The sequence below is a fragment of the Penaeus monodon genome, chromosome 18 (genome assembly GCF_015228065.2).
Source record: "Penaeus monodon isolate SGIC_2016 chromosome 18, NSTDA_Pmon_1, whole genome shotgun sequence".
In the NCBI taxonomy this organism is placed as follows: Eukaryota; Metazoa; Arthropoda; class Malacostraca; order Decapoda; family Penaeidae; genus Penaeus; species Penaeus monodon.
This window is the reverse complement of record NC_051403.1, coordinates 48604491-48619490: the sequence shown is the minus strand read 5'-3', so window position 1 is coordinate 48619490 and position 15000 is coordinate 48604491. Positions and strand designations below refer to the sequence as shown.

Below are 15000 nucleotides of genomic sequence, written 5' to 3'. Positions count from 1 at the left end.
GAGAGACGTAGGCAGACGGAAAGAGAACAGACAGAGAACAAACAGAGAAAGAGAGAAAAGGAGAAAGAGAGAGAGAGCGACACTAAGATAGAAATAGAAACAGACAGGCAGAGAGATCCTATTCAAAATCTAGACAGCTACCCATGAGAGTTCTCTAAAGATTTTTTAAACCTTTTTTACACACTCTCTCTCTCTCTCTCTCTCTCTCTCTCTCTCTCTCTCTCTCCTTCTCTCTCTCTCTCTCTCTCTCTCTCCTCTCTCTCTCCCCTCTCTCTCTCTCTCCTCTCTCTCACTCTTTTCCTTCTTTCCCTTTCCCCTTTCCCCCCCTTCTTATTTTTTTTCTTCCGCTTCCCTTTCCCTCCTTTTCCCCCTCATTTTTTTTAAACCTGCCTTTCCTTCCCTTCTTTTCCTTTCCTTCTCCTTCTTTTTCTCCCCCCTTTTTCAATAAAAAAAAAAAAAAAAAAAAAAACCCCTTTAAAGTTTTGGTAAAAAAAAACCTAAAAAAAGGAAAAAAAAAGGGGGGGCCCCTTTTTACCAAGCAAAGAGCTTAAAAAAGAAAAAAGGGGGAAAAGAAAAAAAAAAAAAAAAAAAAAAAATAAAAAACGGGGGAAAAAAAAAAAAAAAGGGGGGGGGGGGGGGGGAAAAAAAAAAGGGGGGAAAAAAAAAGGGGGGAAAGAAGGGAGGGAAAGGGAAAAAAAAAAAAGGGGGGGGGGGGAAAAAAAAAAGGGAGGAAAAAGGGGAGGGGGGGGGGGGGGGGGGGGGAAAAAAAAAGGGGGGGGGGCGGAAAAAAAAGGGGGGAAAAAGGTGGGGGGCCCCCCCCAAAAAAAAAAGGGGGAAAAAAAAGGGGGGGAAAAAAGGGAGACGCCAAATTGAAATATAAACGGGGGAGGTCCAAAAAACCCTCCCCCCTTTTTTTTAAAGGTTTTAAACCCCTTCTCCTTTCCTCTCTCTCCCCCTCTCTCCTCTTCTCCCTTCTCTCCTCTCTTCTTTCTCCTTTTTTCTCTTTTCCCCTTCTCTCTCTCTCTTTCCTTTTTCTCTCTTTTCCCCTTTTCCCTCTCTTCCCTTCCTCTCCCCTCTCCTCTTCCTCCCCTCTCCCCCATCCCTTTTCCTTTTTTTCCCCTTTTTTTTTTTTTTATTTTTCCCCTTTTTTCCCCTTTCCTTTTCCCCTTTTTTTTTTATCCTGTTTCCTCCTTCCTTTCCCCTTTTTCCCCTTCTTCTCCTTTTTCTTCTTTTCCCTACCATTAATTTCTCCATTTATCACTTCCTTCTCATTCTCTTCATTCTCCTCATTCTTCTTCATTCTCTCCATTGTTATTATCGCTTTCTTCATCTATTCCTTCTCTTTATCATGCTTAATTTTATCTCATTAAAGAGGAAAAAAAAATAAGACGAAACGAAGAAAAAAAAAAATGGATAAAGATGAAAAGAGAGAGAAAAAAAATATTTGATTATGAAAAAAGGAGGAAGAGAAAAGAAGAACAAGATAAAAAAAGAAATAAAAGGAAATGAAAAAGAAGAAGAGAGAATAGAGAGAGAATGAGAGGGATATAAAGGGAAAGGAGAGAGAACGGAAGAAGGATGAATACAGAAAGGAGAGAGAAAACGGAAGAGGGAGAAAGAGAGGAAAAGGGAGGAGGAGGATGGGTGAAGAAGGAGAGAGAGAAAAATAAAGAAGAGAGAGAGGAAGAAGGATGGTGAGGGACAGAAGGTGAGAAAAAAGAAAGAGGGGGAGATGAATAAGGATAAAGAGAGAAAGAAAAGATAAAAGGAGAAAGACAAAGAGAAGAGGAGAGAGAGAAGAGGAGAGGAAAAGAGAGAAGAGAGAGAGAAAGGGGAGGAAAGAGAAAGAGGAGGAGAGAGAGAGAGGAGAGAGAAGAGAGAGAGAGAGAAAGAGAGAGGGGAGAGAGAGAAGAGAGAGAGAAAAGGGGGGGAAAAGAGAGGAAAAAGAAAGGGAAAAAGGGGAGAGGAGAGAGAGAGAGAGGGGAGAAAGAAAGAAAGAGAGAAAAGGGGAGAAAAGAGAGAGAAAAGAGGGAAAAGAGAAAAAGAGAGAGAAGAGAAAAGAAAGAAAAAGAGAAGGAAAAAATAGAGAAGGGGGGAAAAAAAAAAGAAAAAAGGGGGGGGGAAAAAAAAAAGGGGGAAAAAACCCTTTTCTTAAGCGTTCGAAATTTTATCTTTTTTTTCTTTTCTTTTTTTTTCCCTTTTTTTTTTTTTTTTTTGAATTTTCAAAAACCTGCCAAAATCCTTAATTTTTTCCGTGTCTTTTGATGTTCAACTTATTTACGTTTGTTGAGATGGACTTTCACGAGAAAAGGAATACATGAGTTAATATATATATATATAGTATATTATATATTATATATATACTAAGATATATATATATATAATTATATAATATAGTAGTTTTTTTTGGGGTTTTTTTTTTTTTTTTTTTTTTTTTTTTTTTTTTTTTTTTTAGCGTGTGTGTATGTTTGTGTGTGTCTGTGTGTCTGTGTGTTTGTGTATGCGTGTGTTTGCTGTAATGTGTGTATTTGTGTATGTGTGTATGTGTGTGTGTGCTTGCTGTATTGTGTGTATTTGTGTATTTGTGTGTATGTTTTTTTTGTGTGTGTGTCTGTGTCTGTGTGTGTGTTTACAGTAGTGTGTGCATTTGTGTGTGTGTTCCATGTGTGTTTGTATGCGTGTATGTGTGTATGGGAATTAAAAGCGTACTTTTTTGTTGTTTTATTATCTTTGATTATCCTTTTTAAATCACATTTCTTTGTTTGATGACATCTAACAAACTAACAAAATCGTAAAAATGTTGAAATGCGAGTAAACAGCTTTAAATTAATGAAATATGAAGAGAGCTAGGTTACGTGATTTAACTCTACGGGGGCGTTCGCCGCATTTCAATATGTGTTATTAATATTTGATAAGGAGATGGACGTTTTAATATATGTGGAGTGACGAACATGAACTATATCACCATGTTTATTATTATCTTTTTCATTTTCATCGTTGTTGAAGATGAAAATGATGTTATCCAATCTATTTTTAACCTAGTTATTACTATCATTATTATCACTATCGTTATTATTATCGACACTATTTGTATTATCATCACTATTATTCTTATTATTGTCATAATCATGAATATTATTACTATTACTAAAAATATTATCATGGGTTGTTAACATAATCATCAATATCATTATTATTTGGTAATAATCACTCTTATTATCATTATCACAGAGAAAGGATGAGAGAGAAAGAGAGAGCGAGAGAGAAAGAGAGAGAGAGAGAGAGAGAGAGAGAGAGAGAGAGAGAGAGAGAGAGAGAGAGAGAGAGAGAGAGAGAGAGAGAGAGAGAGAGAGAGAGAGAAAGAAAAAGAGAGAGAGAGAGAGAGACGCTATTCGCCAATCCTCTGGCACTCAGTGGCACTGACAGATGGTTAGAAAATAAAATATAAACATCTAACCACTACCCCAGCGCCTTGGCATCTTCCTCACCTGGTAAATAGTGGTCCTGGACAGAAAACCGAAACGTAGTGTTCTTCCTCATGTTTATCCTTATTTCACTTTCTTTTCGTCTCCTGAACGATGTCTTGCGCACCTTATGCCTTCCTCTTCATCACAGAAACAGTTTTTTTTCTCAGGTTTTAGTCCGTAGTCTTTCTGTTTCGAAACGTGTGCTGGTGGGGTTGAGTTTCGTTATCAATGTTATCAACTGTCTATCTGATTCAGTTCTGAAATGAGAAATCACTGTTACTTGCTGCAGTACTTATGATCATAAGTAATTATCTGATTTTCTTCTAAAGTAAAAATACAAAAAAAAAAAAAAAAAAAAAAAAAATATAATTTTATAAATATATATATATATATATATTATTAAAATATATATATATATATATATATATATATATATATATATATATATAAATATATTACATATATATATATTCAAAATATATATATATGTATATAATATATATATAATAATATATATATATATATAATATTGATATATATATGTGGTGTCGTGTTTTGTGGGGTGTGTGTGTGTGTGTGTGCGTGTGGTGTGTGTGTGTGTGTGTGAACCGGTAAATAGAGATGGTGACTCGATAAAAACACCCGGGGGGAAGGCAACGGCAAACCATCGCTCTAAATTGCAAGAAAATCATGGAAATCCATGATCGAAAAAAAAAAAAAAAAAAAAAAAAAAAAAAAAAAAAAATATATATATAAAATTACATTAATATATAATAAAATATATAAAATATTATATATATATGAAATATATATATATTTTGTTTTGTCGTGTGGTGTGTGGGTGTGTGTGTGTGTGTGTATATAAATAAAAATATATAATATATTTTATTATATATATAATAATATATATATATATTGTGTGTGTGGTGTTGTGTGGGGTGGGGGTGTGTGTGTGTGTTGGGGGTAGTGTTTTGTGTTTTGTGGGTTTTGTATGTGTGGTGTGTGTGTGGGGGTTGTGTGGGTGTTTTGTGTGTGGGTGGTGTGTGTGTGTTTGTATAGATAGATAAAAGGGATAGATGGGTTTAGATAGATAGATAGAAAATTTTACAGATAGTAGATAGATAGATATAGATATAAATGGGGTGTGTGTGTGTGTTGTGTGCTGTGGGTGGTGTTGTGTTTTTGGGTGGGTGTGTGTGTGGGGAAATGGGGTGTGTGGAAGCGTGTGAATGTACTTTTTTTGTTTCTTTAAAGAAAAATGTTTTGATTTTTTATGCTATCTTTGCTCTGGGTTCACTACGGTTATTATTCTCAGATTCATACTCTCTCTATTTCTCTTTTCATTTCTCTCTTTCTCTCCCCCCCCCCCTCTCTCTTTTTCTCTTTCTCTCTCTTTTCCTCTCTCTCTCTCTTTTCTCTATCTCTCTCTCTTCTCTCTCTTCTCCTTTTCCCCTCTCCTCCCCTCTCTCTCTCTCTACGCACTCTCATGTTTACCATCCCCCCTACTCTCTTTTACTGAAACCCCCTTTCAAGGGGTTCGCTTAAAATTTTTACAAATGCAAAAAGCGGCATTTATTTAAATATTTTATAAAGGAAAACCAAGAATATTAAATTCCCTTCCATGATATCAAAAATATTTGGTTAATGAAAATTCCGGGACAGAGTTTCAAGTTCATGTCGGTACGTACATTTTCACGGAGGACAGGGGAGGGCCCCAAGGGAAAATTCTTTTTCCCTCATCAGCTGGTTGTGAAACGTTTTCTGATTGGCTGTCGCGAGATCGACCTCTGACTTTCAGAACATGATGCATATGAAATTTTTGAAAAGAGTAAAAACAAAGAAAAAAAAAAAAGGTGTAGTGAAAAAAGGAATGATAAAGAGAATGACATGGTGAAAACGATGATGAATAGATTAAAGGAGAGAATGAAAGAAAAGATATTTTCTTTTTTTAGGAAAAAAAAAACTTGGGAAAGCGCTAATTCTACAATGGAAATGTCTTTCTTTTTTCCTCATAAAACAAAAATATATATTTTGTTTAAAGTCCGATATTATCTGAAAATACTCTAAATATCGTTTGGAATTACTTTCGAGTAAATATCGAGAACAACCCTTTTAGATCAAATTTCCCAAAAAATATTTTAAGGGGATTTTAATAGTGATAAAATTTTATAGAAAATTTTGCATAAATGTGCCCTGTATGTATAAATAATTATATTTTATATTATATATATCATTTTATATAATTTTATATTATATTTTATATATATAAAATATATATATATAAAAATATATAAATAATTATAATTATATGTTTTATTTTTATATACATATTTATTTATATATATATTTATATATATATATTTTATTATATATATATATTATGTGTGTGTGTGTGTGTGTGTGTGTGGTGTGTGTTGAGTGTTTTGTGTGTGTGTGGGGTGTTGTGGTGTGGTGTGTTTGTTTTGGGGGTGTGTGTGGGGTGTGTGGTGGTGGGTGGGGTGTGTGTGTGTGTGTGGGGTGTATGTGTGTGTATGTTAATATATATATATATATATATATATTATATATATGATTATTATATAATATATATAATATATATACATATGATGATATATATATATATATATATATTAGATATATATATTTTGTGTTGTGTGTGTGTGTGTGTGTGTGTGTGTGTGTGTGTGTGTGTATGTATATATATATATATATATATATACTATATTAATATATATATTATATATATGTGTGTGTGTGTGTGTGTGTGTGTGTGTGTGTGTGTTGTGTGTGTGGTGTGTGTTGTGTGTGTGTGGTGTTGTTGTGGTGTACATAATATAAATATATATAGATACACACACACACACACACACACACACACACACCACACACACACACATATATATATATAATATATATATATATATATATATCTATATATATACATATATATAATATGCATATATATATCTATAATATATATATATATATTATATATATATATATATATATATTGTATATATATATGTATATATATATATATATAATATATATATATATATATATATATATACTCTCTCTCTCTCTCCCATATATATACATATAAGTATATAGATTTAGATTCCATCACCAATTAAATAGATTAAATCAAATGAAACTAAATGTCAGACAAATTAAAAAGACTCACTTGGATCGAGGCCGAAAAAATACATATTTCAATTATGCTTGATGGCAACGCTGGATTTTTTCCCCTCTTGGTTGGCAACAGTGGTAAACAAAGCGGACGATCTCTCAGTAAAGAAGAGAATGTTAAGATAAAGGAGAGGAAGAGGAATAGGAGGAAAGATGATAAAGGAATAGAGGAAAACGAGAGAGGATGAGCGGAGCGAGGGAGGAACGAGGGATGAGAGAGGGAAGAAGAGAGAAAGGAAAGGGAGAATAAAAGTTGCAGGAGACAAAAGATGGAAGATAAAATAGAAGAAAAAATATTCGGGGAAAAAAAGGAATAGCAGTAGAGAGAAGGGAAAAAAAGGAATAGCAGTAGAGAGAAGGGGAAAAAAGGGTTAATGAGGAACGCATAAAAGGATGGAAAGAAAAGTGAGAATAAACGAGAGACAGGATGGAAAAATTGACGGAATACAGAGACAGAGAGAGAAAGGAAGAAGTAGAGAGAAAAGAAGAAAAGGAGAACTTGTAGCGAGTTCATCGTGTATTGGAAAATATAAAAAAAAATCATAAATGTAATAAATAGATGGATGAATATATAATTGAATGAATAAGTGAATAGATAGATAAATGAATAAGTGAATAAGTAAGTAAAGAAGAGAACAATTTAAAAAATCAATCAATAAACAAACTAATCTATATATTGTTTGTATATATAAACATACATATAAACAACCTCCCCCCAAAAAAATTACATATACATATATACACATATATATATAGATGGATAGATATAGATATAGATAAACAGATAGATAGATGATTATATATATATATATATATATATATATATATATATATATATATATATATATATTATATATATATATATATATAATATATATATATATATATATATATAAAATATATTATTATATATATAATATAATGTTTAAATGTATTTTTGTATGTGGGGGAGCTACTTGTCTGTATGTGCATGTGTGTGTGTAGGGGGGGGGTTGTATGTGTGTGTGGGGTTGTGTGTGTGGTGTGTGGAGTGTGTGTGTGTGTGTGGTGTGTGTGTGTGTGTGTGTGTGTGTGTGTGTGTGTGTGTGGTGTGTGTGTGTGTGTGTTGTGTGTGTGTGTATGTATGTATGTATGTATGTATGTATGTATGTGATGTATGTACGTATGTATGTATGTATGTATCTTTCTATCTATCCTATCTATCTATATACATATATATATATATATATATATATATATAATATATATATATATATATATATATATATGTATGGATATATATATATATATAATATATATATTAATATATATATATATTTTAAAATATATGTGTGTGTGTGTGCGTCTGTGGTGTGTGTGTGTGTGTGTGTGAGTGTGTGTGTGTGTGTGTGTGTGTGTGTGTGTGTGTGTGTGTGTGTGGTGTGTGTGTGTGTGTGTGGGTGGGGTGTGTGTGGTTATAGTATGTATGTAGGTCTGTATCTATGTATGTATGTATGTATGAAACGGATGTATGTATGTATCTATCTATCTATCTATATACATATTTTATATATATATATATATATATATATATATATATATATATTATATTGTGTGTGTGTGGTGTGTGTGTGTGTGTGTGTGTGTGTGTGTTTGTTGTGGGGTGTGTGTGTGTGTGTGTTTTGTGTGGTGTGGTGGGTGTGTTTTGTGTCGTGTGTGTGTGTATGTGGTGTGTGTACATATATATATATAATATTTTATATATATAAAATATATATATATTATATATATATATATATGTGTGCTGTGTGTGTGGGGTGGTGTTTTGTGTGGGGTTTGTGTTTTGTGTGTGTGTGTTGTGCGTGCGTGTGTGTGTGTGTGTGTGTGGTGTGTGTGTGTGTGTGTGTATCATATACGCGCGTGTGTGTGTCTGTGTCTGTGTGTATGTGTCTATGTGTGTGTGCTCATGAGTATGTGAAGCTCAATATAAGAGAGGGATTGTCACTCTAAAATAGTCCTCCACAATTAATATAAATTCTCCTCCATGTGTCTATATTAAAGTGATCGGATGGCAGGGCGGGTGAGGTCATTTGACTTTATTTTTAAAAAAGAATAGAATAAAATAGATATGTAAATAGATAAATAAATAATGATATATATTACTCTTTGTTGAGAAAGGTCTATTATAGTTACCATCCCTTTTATCATTATTATTATCTTTACCATTACGTGTGATAACTGTGATAAAGAGGAGGAAAGGAAGATAAGGAAAACAAAGAATAAGAATTATGATAATAAGAGGAAGAACAAGAACAAGAACAAGACAAAGATTAAGAAGAAGAAGAAAGAGTAGATGAAGAATGCGAAGAAAAGAAAGATCGTCACCAACAACAACAACAAAAACAACAGGATTAACATCACCAATAACAGTAACATTAATAACACCAACAACAACATTCACTACAGCAACAAAACAACAACAATACCGTCAAGAACAACAACAATAACATCAACAACACCAGCAACATTTATTACAACAACAACAATAATATTAACATCACCACCAACAACAATACATTAACAACAGTAACAACAACAACATTTACTACAACAACAACAACAGCATTACCAACACCACCACTACCAACAACAACAACAACAACAACAACAACAACAACTACTACTACTAATACTACTACTACTACTACTACTACTACTACTACTACTACTACTACAACCACAAACAAACACGGTAATGACAAAGAATACAAATAAACACCGGCCCCCAACACACAGAAGGAGCAGTGTGTTTGCACAACATGGGTGACCATTACGGCCTAATGGGGAGAGAGAGAGAGAGAGGAAGGAAATTTACTCTCGTTTCCCCTCTCGTAGCTGGGGGGGGGGTAGGGGGTGGAGAGAGGGTTGGAGAGGGAGGGAGGGGGAAGGAGAAGGGGTAGGGGGGAGAAAGCGGGTGGGGGAGAGAGGGAGAGGATTGAGGGGTGAGGGAGAAGGTGTAGGGGGGGGGGAGAAAGGGCGTAAAAGGGGGAGGCGCAAGAGGGAAGGGAGAGAGAGGGAGGGAGATAGGAAAGAGGGGAGAGGACGATAGACAGAAGGGGGAGATAGGGAGGAGGAGAAGGAGAAATGAGAAGAGAGAAAATGGAGATAAGAGGGAGAGAGAAAGAGGTGAGGAAAGGAGAGAGGGAGAAAGAGAGAGGGAGAAATGGGAGGAGAGAGGATGGAAATAGGATAAGAGGGAGAGAGAGGGAGGTGGAGGAAGGAGAAGGGGGAGAGAAGGAGGAAGCAAAGGAATATAGGGAGAGTAATAGTGAAAAGTAAATAGAGAAAGGGAGAAGGAAGGAAGGGAGAACAGGCGCCAGAGAAGATAATGAAGAGGGGAAGAGGAGGAAGAAGGGAGAAAAGAAGGGAGAAGGAGAAAGGTGGAGAAAGAAGAGAGAGAAAGAGAAGAAAAGATGGAAATTGGAAACAAAAAGACAAAAAGAGAGAAAAAAAACGAGAAAGGGGAACTGTGAAGAAGGAAAATAAAAGAGAAGAAAACTCGACAAAAACAAAAACAAAGACAAAAAAAACAAGAAACAAAAATAGAAGAAGAAGACAAAGGAAAAGAGAAAAAAGAGAAGTGGACCAAGAGAGAGAGAGACGAAAAATCAATTCGTTAGTTTGGTGATGACGTGTGTATACGCGTACATATCCAAACACACACATATATATGCGTGTGTTTATGTATACATATGTCGCCGCCGTGGCTCCAGTAGTAGCGCGCCCTCCTGCCAGCGCAGTGGCCACTCGACCGAGGTTGATTAGCAGGGGCACCCAATCAGGCGAGGGCGGCGCCGCCAGGCAAACTCTCACCAAGACTTCAGAGAGGCTTATGTCCGGCAGAGGGTTGATAGCCTGTGTATTACGTACAAATACACACACACACATACACAGATATATATATATATATATATATATATATAATAGAGTATATATATATATAAGATAATAGGAATATAGAGATATATAGAAATTTATTAAATAAGTAGAAGAGATATATATATATAAAGTATAAAATAGATAGATATATAATAATATATAGATATATAATATATATATATAAGAAAAGAATATATACACACAAATATATAAACACACACAAAAAAATATAAATATATATATATAATATATATATATATAATATTATTTATATATATAATATATATATATAATATAGATATATAATCTTTCCCCGCTTTGCTAGTTTCTTCATATCCTCTTTTCTCTTCTCCTCTCTCTCTCTCTCTCTTCCTATTCTTCTCCTCTCTTCTCTCTCTCTCTCCCTCTCTCTCTCTCTCTCTCTCTGATCTCTCTCTCTCTCCTTTTCTCTCTCTCTCTCTCTCTCTCTCTTTTCTCTCCTCTCTCTCTCTCTCTCTCTCTCTTCTCTCTTCTCTCTCTCTTTCTCTCACTCACACACACTCCCTCTCTTTTGGTCTCTTTTTCCTTTTTTCCTTTCTTTCTACCTATCATTTTATTTATCTATATACCAATCTATCTCTCTTTTTATCTACGTATCTCTAATTCTCTACATATCTATTTATCTATCTATCTATATTTTTCTTCCGCACACATACGCCGATTCGCACGAAAAAAGAACAGAAATAGAGAGAAAATAAGAAAAGGGGCTGAGAAAGACAGATGAAGAATAAATAAGAACTATAACGAAATAATGATGTGCACACACACACACAGATATATATATATATTTAATATATATATATATATATATATAATATAATATATATATATAATAGTATAATAATTATTATATTTTATATATATAACATGTTAAAATAATAATATTATATATAGATATATAGATATATATATATATTATTGTGGTGTGTGTGTGTGTGTGTGGTGTGTGTGTGTGTGTGGTGTGTGTAGCATTTAACACACACACACACACACACACACACACACACACACACACACAACACATTTATAATAAACATATATATATATATATATATTAATTTTATATATATATATATTATATAGATGCATATGATATATGATAATTGATATATATTATTATATAGATATGTATAGTAGTATAGATATCTAATATATGTAATTAGATTATAATATTTATATATGAGTATATATTCTATACTTTAGATATATATAATATCGATATATAGATGTTATTATTGCATGCATTTTCCGTTTACGCGGAACATAACTTCAACGTGAAAATTAACACAAGCGCAGCAATGAACATCATCTTTATTTTCCTTCACACGTGTCAAATTTTCTTAGATGGAAACTACAAAATAGATCTGCAAACTCAAAGCAGCTTGGCAAGACATACAAAGTAAAAAGAGTTCACAATAACAGGTAGTTGCTTTAAAAGAGAAGTACAGCGGAATGAGGAAATTGTAAAACGATTAAATTAATACCAAGATGATTAAGAGCTACAATTTTAACTACAGTAATAAAACATACATATGTTAATTATATTTTTAGTATAATTAGACTTATATATATATATAGTATATACTGATGTATATATATTATATTATATATAGATGATAATACTAGATAGAGTATAGACATATTATATATATCTGATACTAAGATATTTCATATTATATATATATATATATATACAAAAAAAAACTGAACGCAGATTGGTCTCAATAAAGAGGTATAAAGTCTTAAATGGATATACTTACATGTGTGTAATGGAATAACAGTTATTGCACTGTTTAAGACTGGCTTCATCTTCAAGATAAAAATAATAATTTTGAAAATGTGAGCTCATGCTGTAGACTCTGTTTATCTTTGTTGAAATGCAATTGAATTTAACTAGTTTTATGAGAAGAGAGAAGAGAGATTGCGAGAGAGAATTAAGTTGAGGATTTTGGAGTAGAGAGATAGAAAGCGTGAGGATCGGGAGAGAGAGAGACGGCGAGAAGAGAGAGGGACGGCGAGAGGATGGAGAAAGGAGAGAGAGAGATGGAGAGAGAGTAGAGAGGAGAGGAGTATTGGAGAGTGTAGAGAGATGACGAGGAGGAGAGAGAAGATGAGACGAGAGCGAGAGAGAGTGACTGAGCAGCGTAGTGAGAGGGAGAGTAGATGAGAGGGATGAGGAGAGAGCGAAAGATGCGCGTGTGAGGAATCGAGTGAGGAAAGTAGATGAGGGAGAGAGAGAAAAAGAGAGAGAGAGAGATGATTAGGAGAGAGAGTTGTGATGAGGATGAGATGATGAGTTAGAGAGAGGAGAGAGAGTGGATAAGAGATGAGAGGAGTGAGAGAAGAGGGATGAGAGAGAGAGAGGATGAGACGCACAGAGAGAGAGAGATGATTTGATGGGATTGAGAGAGCGAGAGAGAGAGAATAGATAAAGAAAGAAGAAGAGAGAGGAGAGATCGGAGAGGGATGATGATAGGCTGAATGATTTGGAGATGGAGGGAGTAGAGGGTGAGATGAGGAGATGAAGAAAGAGAGAGAAAGAAAAGAGAGGAGAGAGAGAGAGAGAGAGAGTGGCTTGAGCATCTGAGTGAGAAGAGTAGAGAGAGAGATGAGGAGAGGATAGACGTAGAGATGAGAGATGTAGAGATGAGAGAGAGATGAGATGAGAGAAAGAAAGAGAGAGATAAGAGAGAGAGAGAAAGTAAAGATCCGATGAGAGAGAGAGAGTATGAGAGAGAGAGAATATGGTGTTAGAGAAAAGAAAAGTACTGAAAAAGAGATGGAGTAGAAATTTTTATTAAAGTAAGAACGACAGACAGACAGACAGTTAGAAGAAAAACGTGAAGAGAATCATAACTGTTTATAATACCATTTTGATGAAAAACTATTGTACCTCGGTGTTATCATTGTATATGTAAAATTCCATGACGATGTGTATTGTAAACTAAAATGTTCAGATATGTAGCTAACTAACACACGTAAGTATAAGGAAAAATGAGTATGGGCGAAAGGGGGTTACAGACAGACAGACAAACAGGCAGGCAGGTAGACAGGCAGATATGGCAAATCTAGACAGGGCAGACAGACAGACGGACCGGCACACAGATTGGGAGAGGGCAAGATCTGACGATAGTTATACAGAGAATAAAGACAGATACGCAGACAGACACCCACACCACAGTCAATGTATTATTACATACCATACAACATAACATGGCATACATAGAAACATAAGACAGCAGACACACAGACAAGAGATATACATATCATTCATACATAATACAAATAGCATACATAATACATACATGATGTGTGTGTATATTTACATACAGTGTACTATTCGATATACATACATACATACATACATACATACATACATACATACATACATACATACATACATACATACATACATAAAGAATGGCAGACAGACAGACACACACACAGACCTAGCGAGTATATCTGGCCATATTTGTGCTATTTGATATACCTCACACGCACGTGATCACGCACAGCGTAATTAAGTGAAGATTATGCATGCTATTGTTTGTGTATCGCATTATTTGTCAAATAAAATGGTATTTTGATGTCTATTAAATACATGTCTATCATGAAAGCATGGTAGATTTGAATAAGTTATTCCCCTATTCCCACACTGATTAAGTTGTGACCCTTTTTGGATATGGATGATCAGAGAGAGAGAGAGAGAGAGTGAGAGGAGATGGAGATGATGAGAGGGAGAGAGAGAGAGATGATGGAGAGGGGAGATGGAGTGAGATGAGATGGATGGGAGAGAGAGGAGAGGGGACGAGATATGGATGAAGGAGAGAGAGAGACGACGAGGAGAGAGACTGATGAGAAATAAATAGAAATAGGGAAAGACTGAGAGATGGGCGAGAGAGAGAGATGATGAGAGAAAAGAGAGATGAGAAGATGAGAGGAGAGAGAGATGAGAATGAGAGAGAGAGAGAGATGTTGACGAGGAGTTGAAGGAGAGAAGATGAGAGAGGGAGAGAAATAATAGAAAGAGAAAGAGAGGAGAGGAGTAGAGAGCGAGGATGAAGTTAGAGAGAGGAGAGAGAGGATGATTGAGAGGAGATGAGTGAGTTATGAGTGTAGAGAGAGAGATGAGAGGGGAGATTTGGTGAAGAGAGGAGTGAGAGATGAGAGAGAGACTAGGAGAGAGAGAGAGAGGAGGAGGAAGAGAAAGAGAAAGAAAAGGAGAGGAGAGTAAGAAAAAGAGCAAGAAAGAGACCGAGAAATAGACATACAAGCAAACAAACGGAGACACAAAGAGAGCAAAACCGACACAAACAAACAAACAAACAGACAGACAGAAGGTCAAAACGAAAGCAAAAAAAAAAAAAAAAAACTTTCCCACACTTAA

General features: G+C 34.6%; 2 protein-coding genes across 2 annotated transcripts in view; both read right to left on the bottom strand.

Moving 5' to 3' along the window:
- LOC119584578 (phosphopantothenoylcysteine decarboxylase subunit SIS2-like) overlaps positions 1-15000 on the bottom strand; it is a 108511-nt gene that overhangs the window by 45002 nt on the left and 48509 nt on the right. The gene's annotated exons all lie outside the window — the stretch shown is intronic.
- Positions 1-15000, bottom strand: part of LOC119584579 — a 19673-nt gene that overhangs the window by 2345 nt on the left and 2328 nt on the right. The window contains exon 2 of the mRNA XM_037933267.1: positions 3489-3724. Coding sequence (XP_037789195.1) covers positions 3489-3540 — 52 coding nt within the window. The 5' untranslated portion in view covers positions 3541-3724. The remainder of the gene's footprint in view (positions 1-3488; positions 3725-15000) is intronic.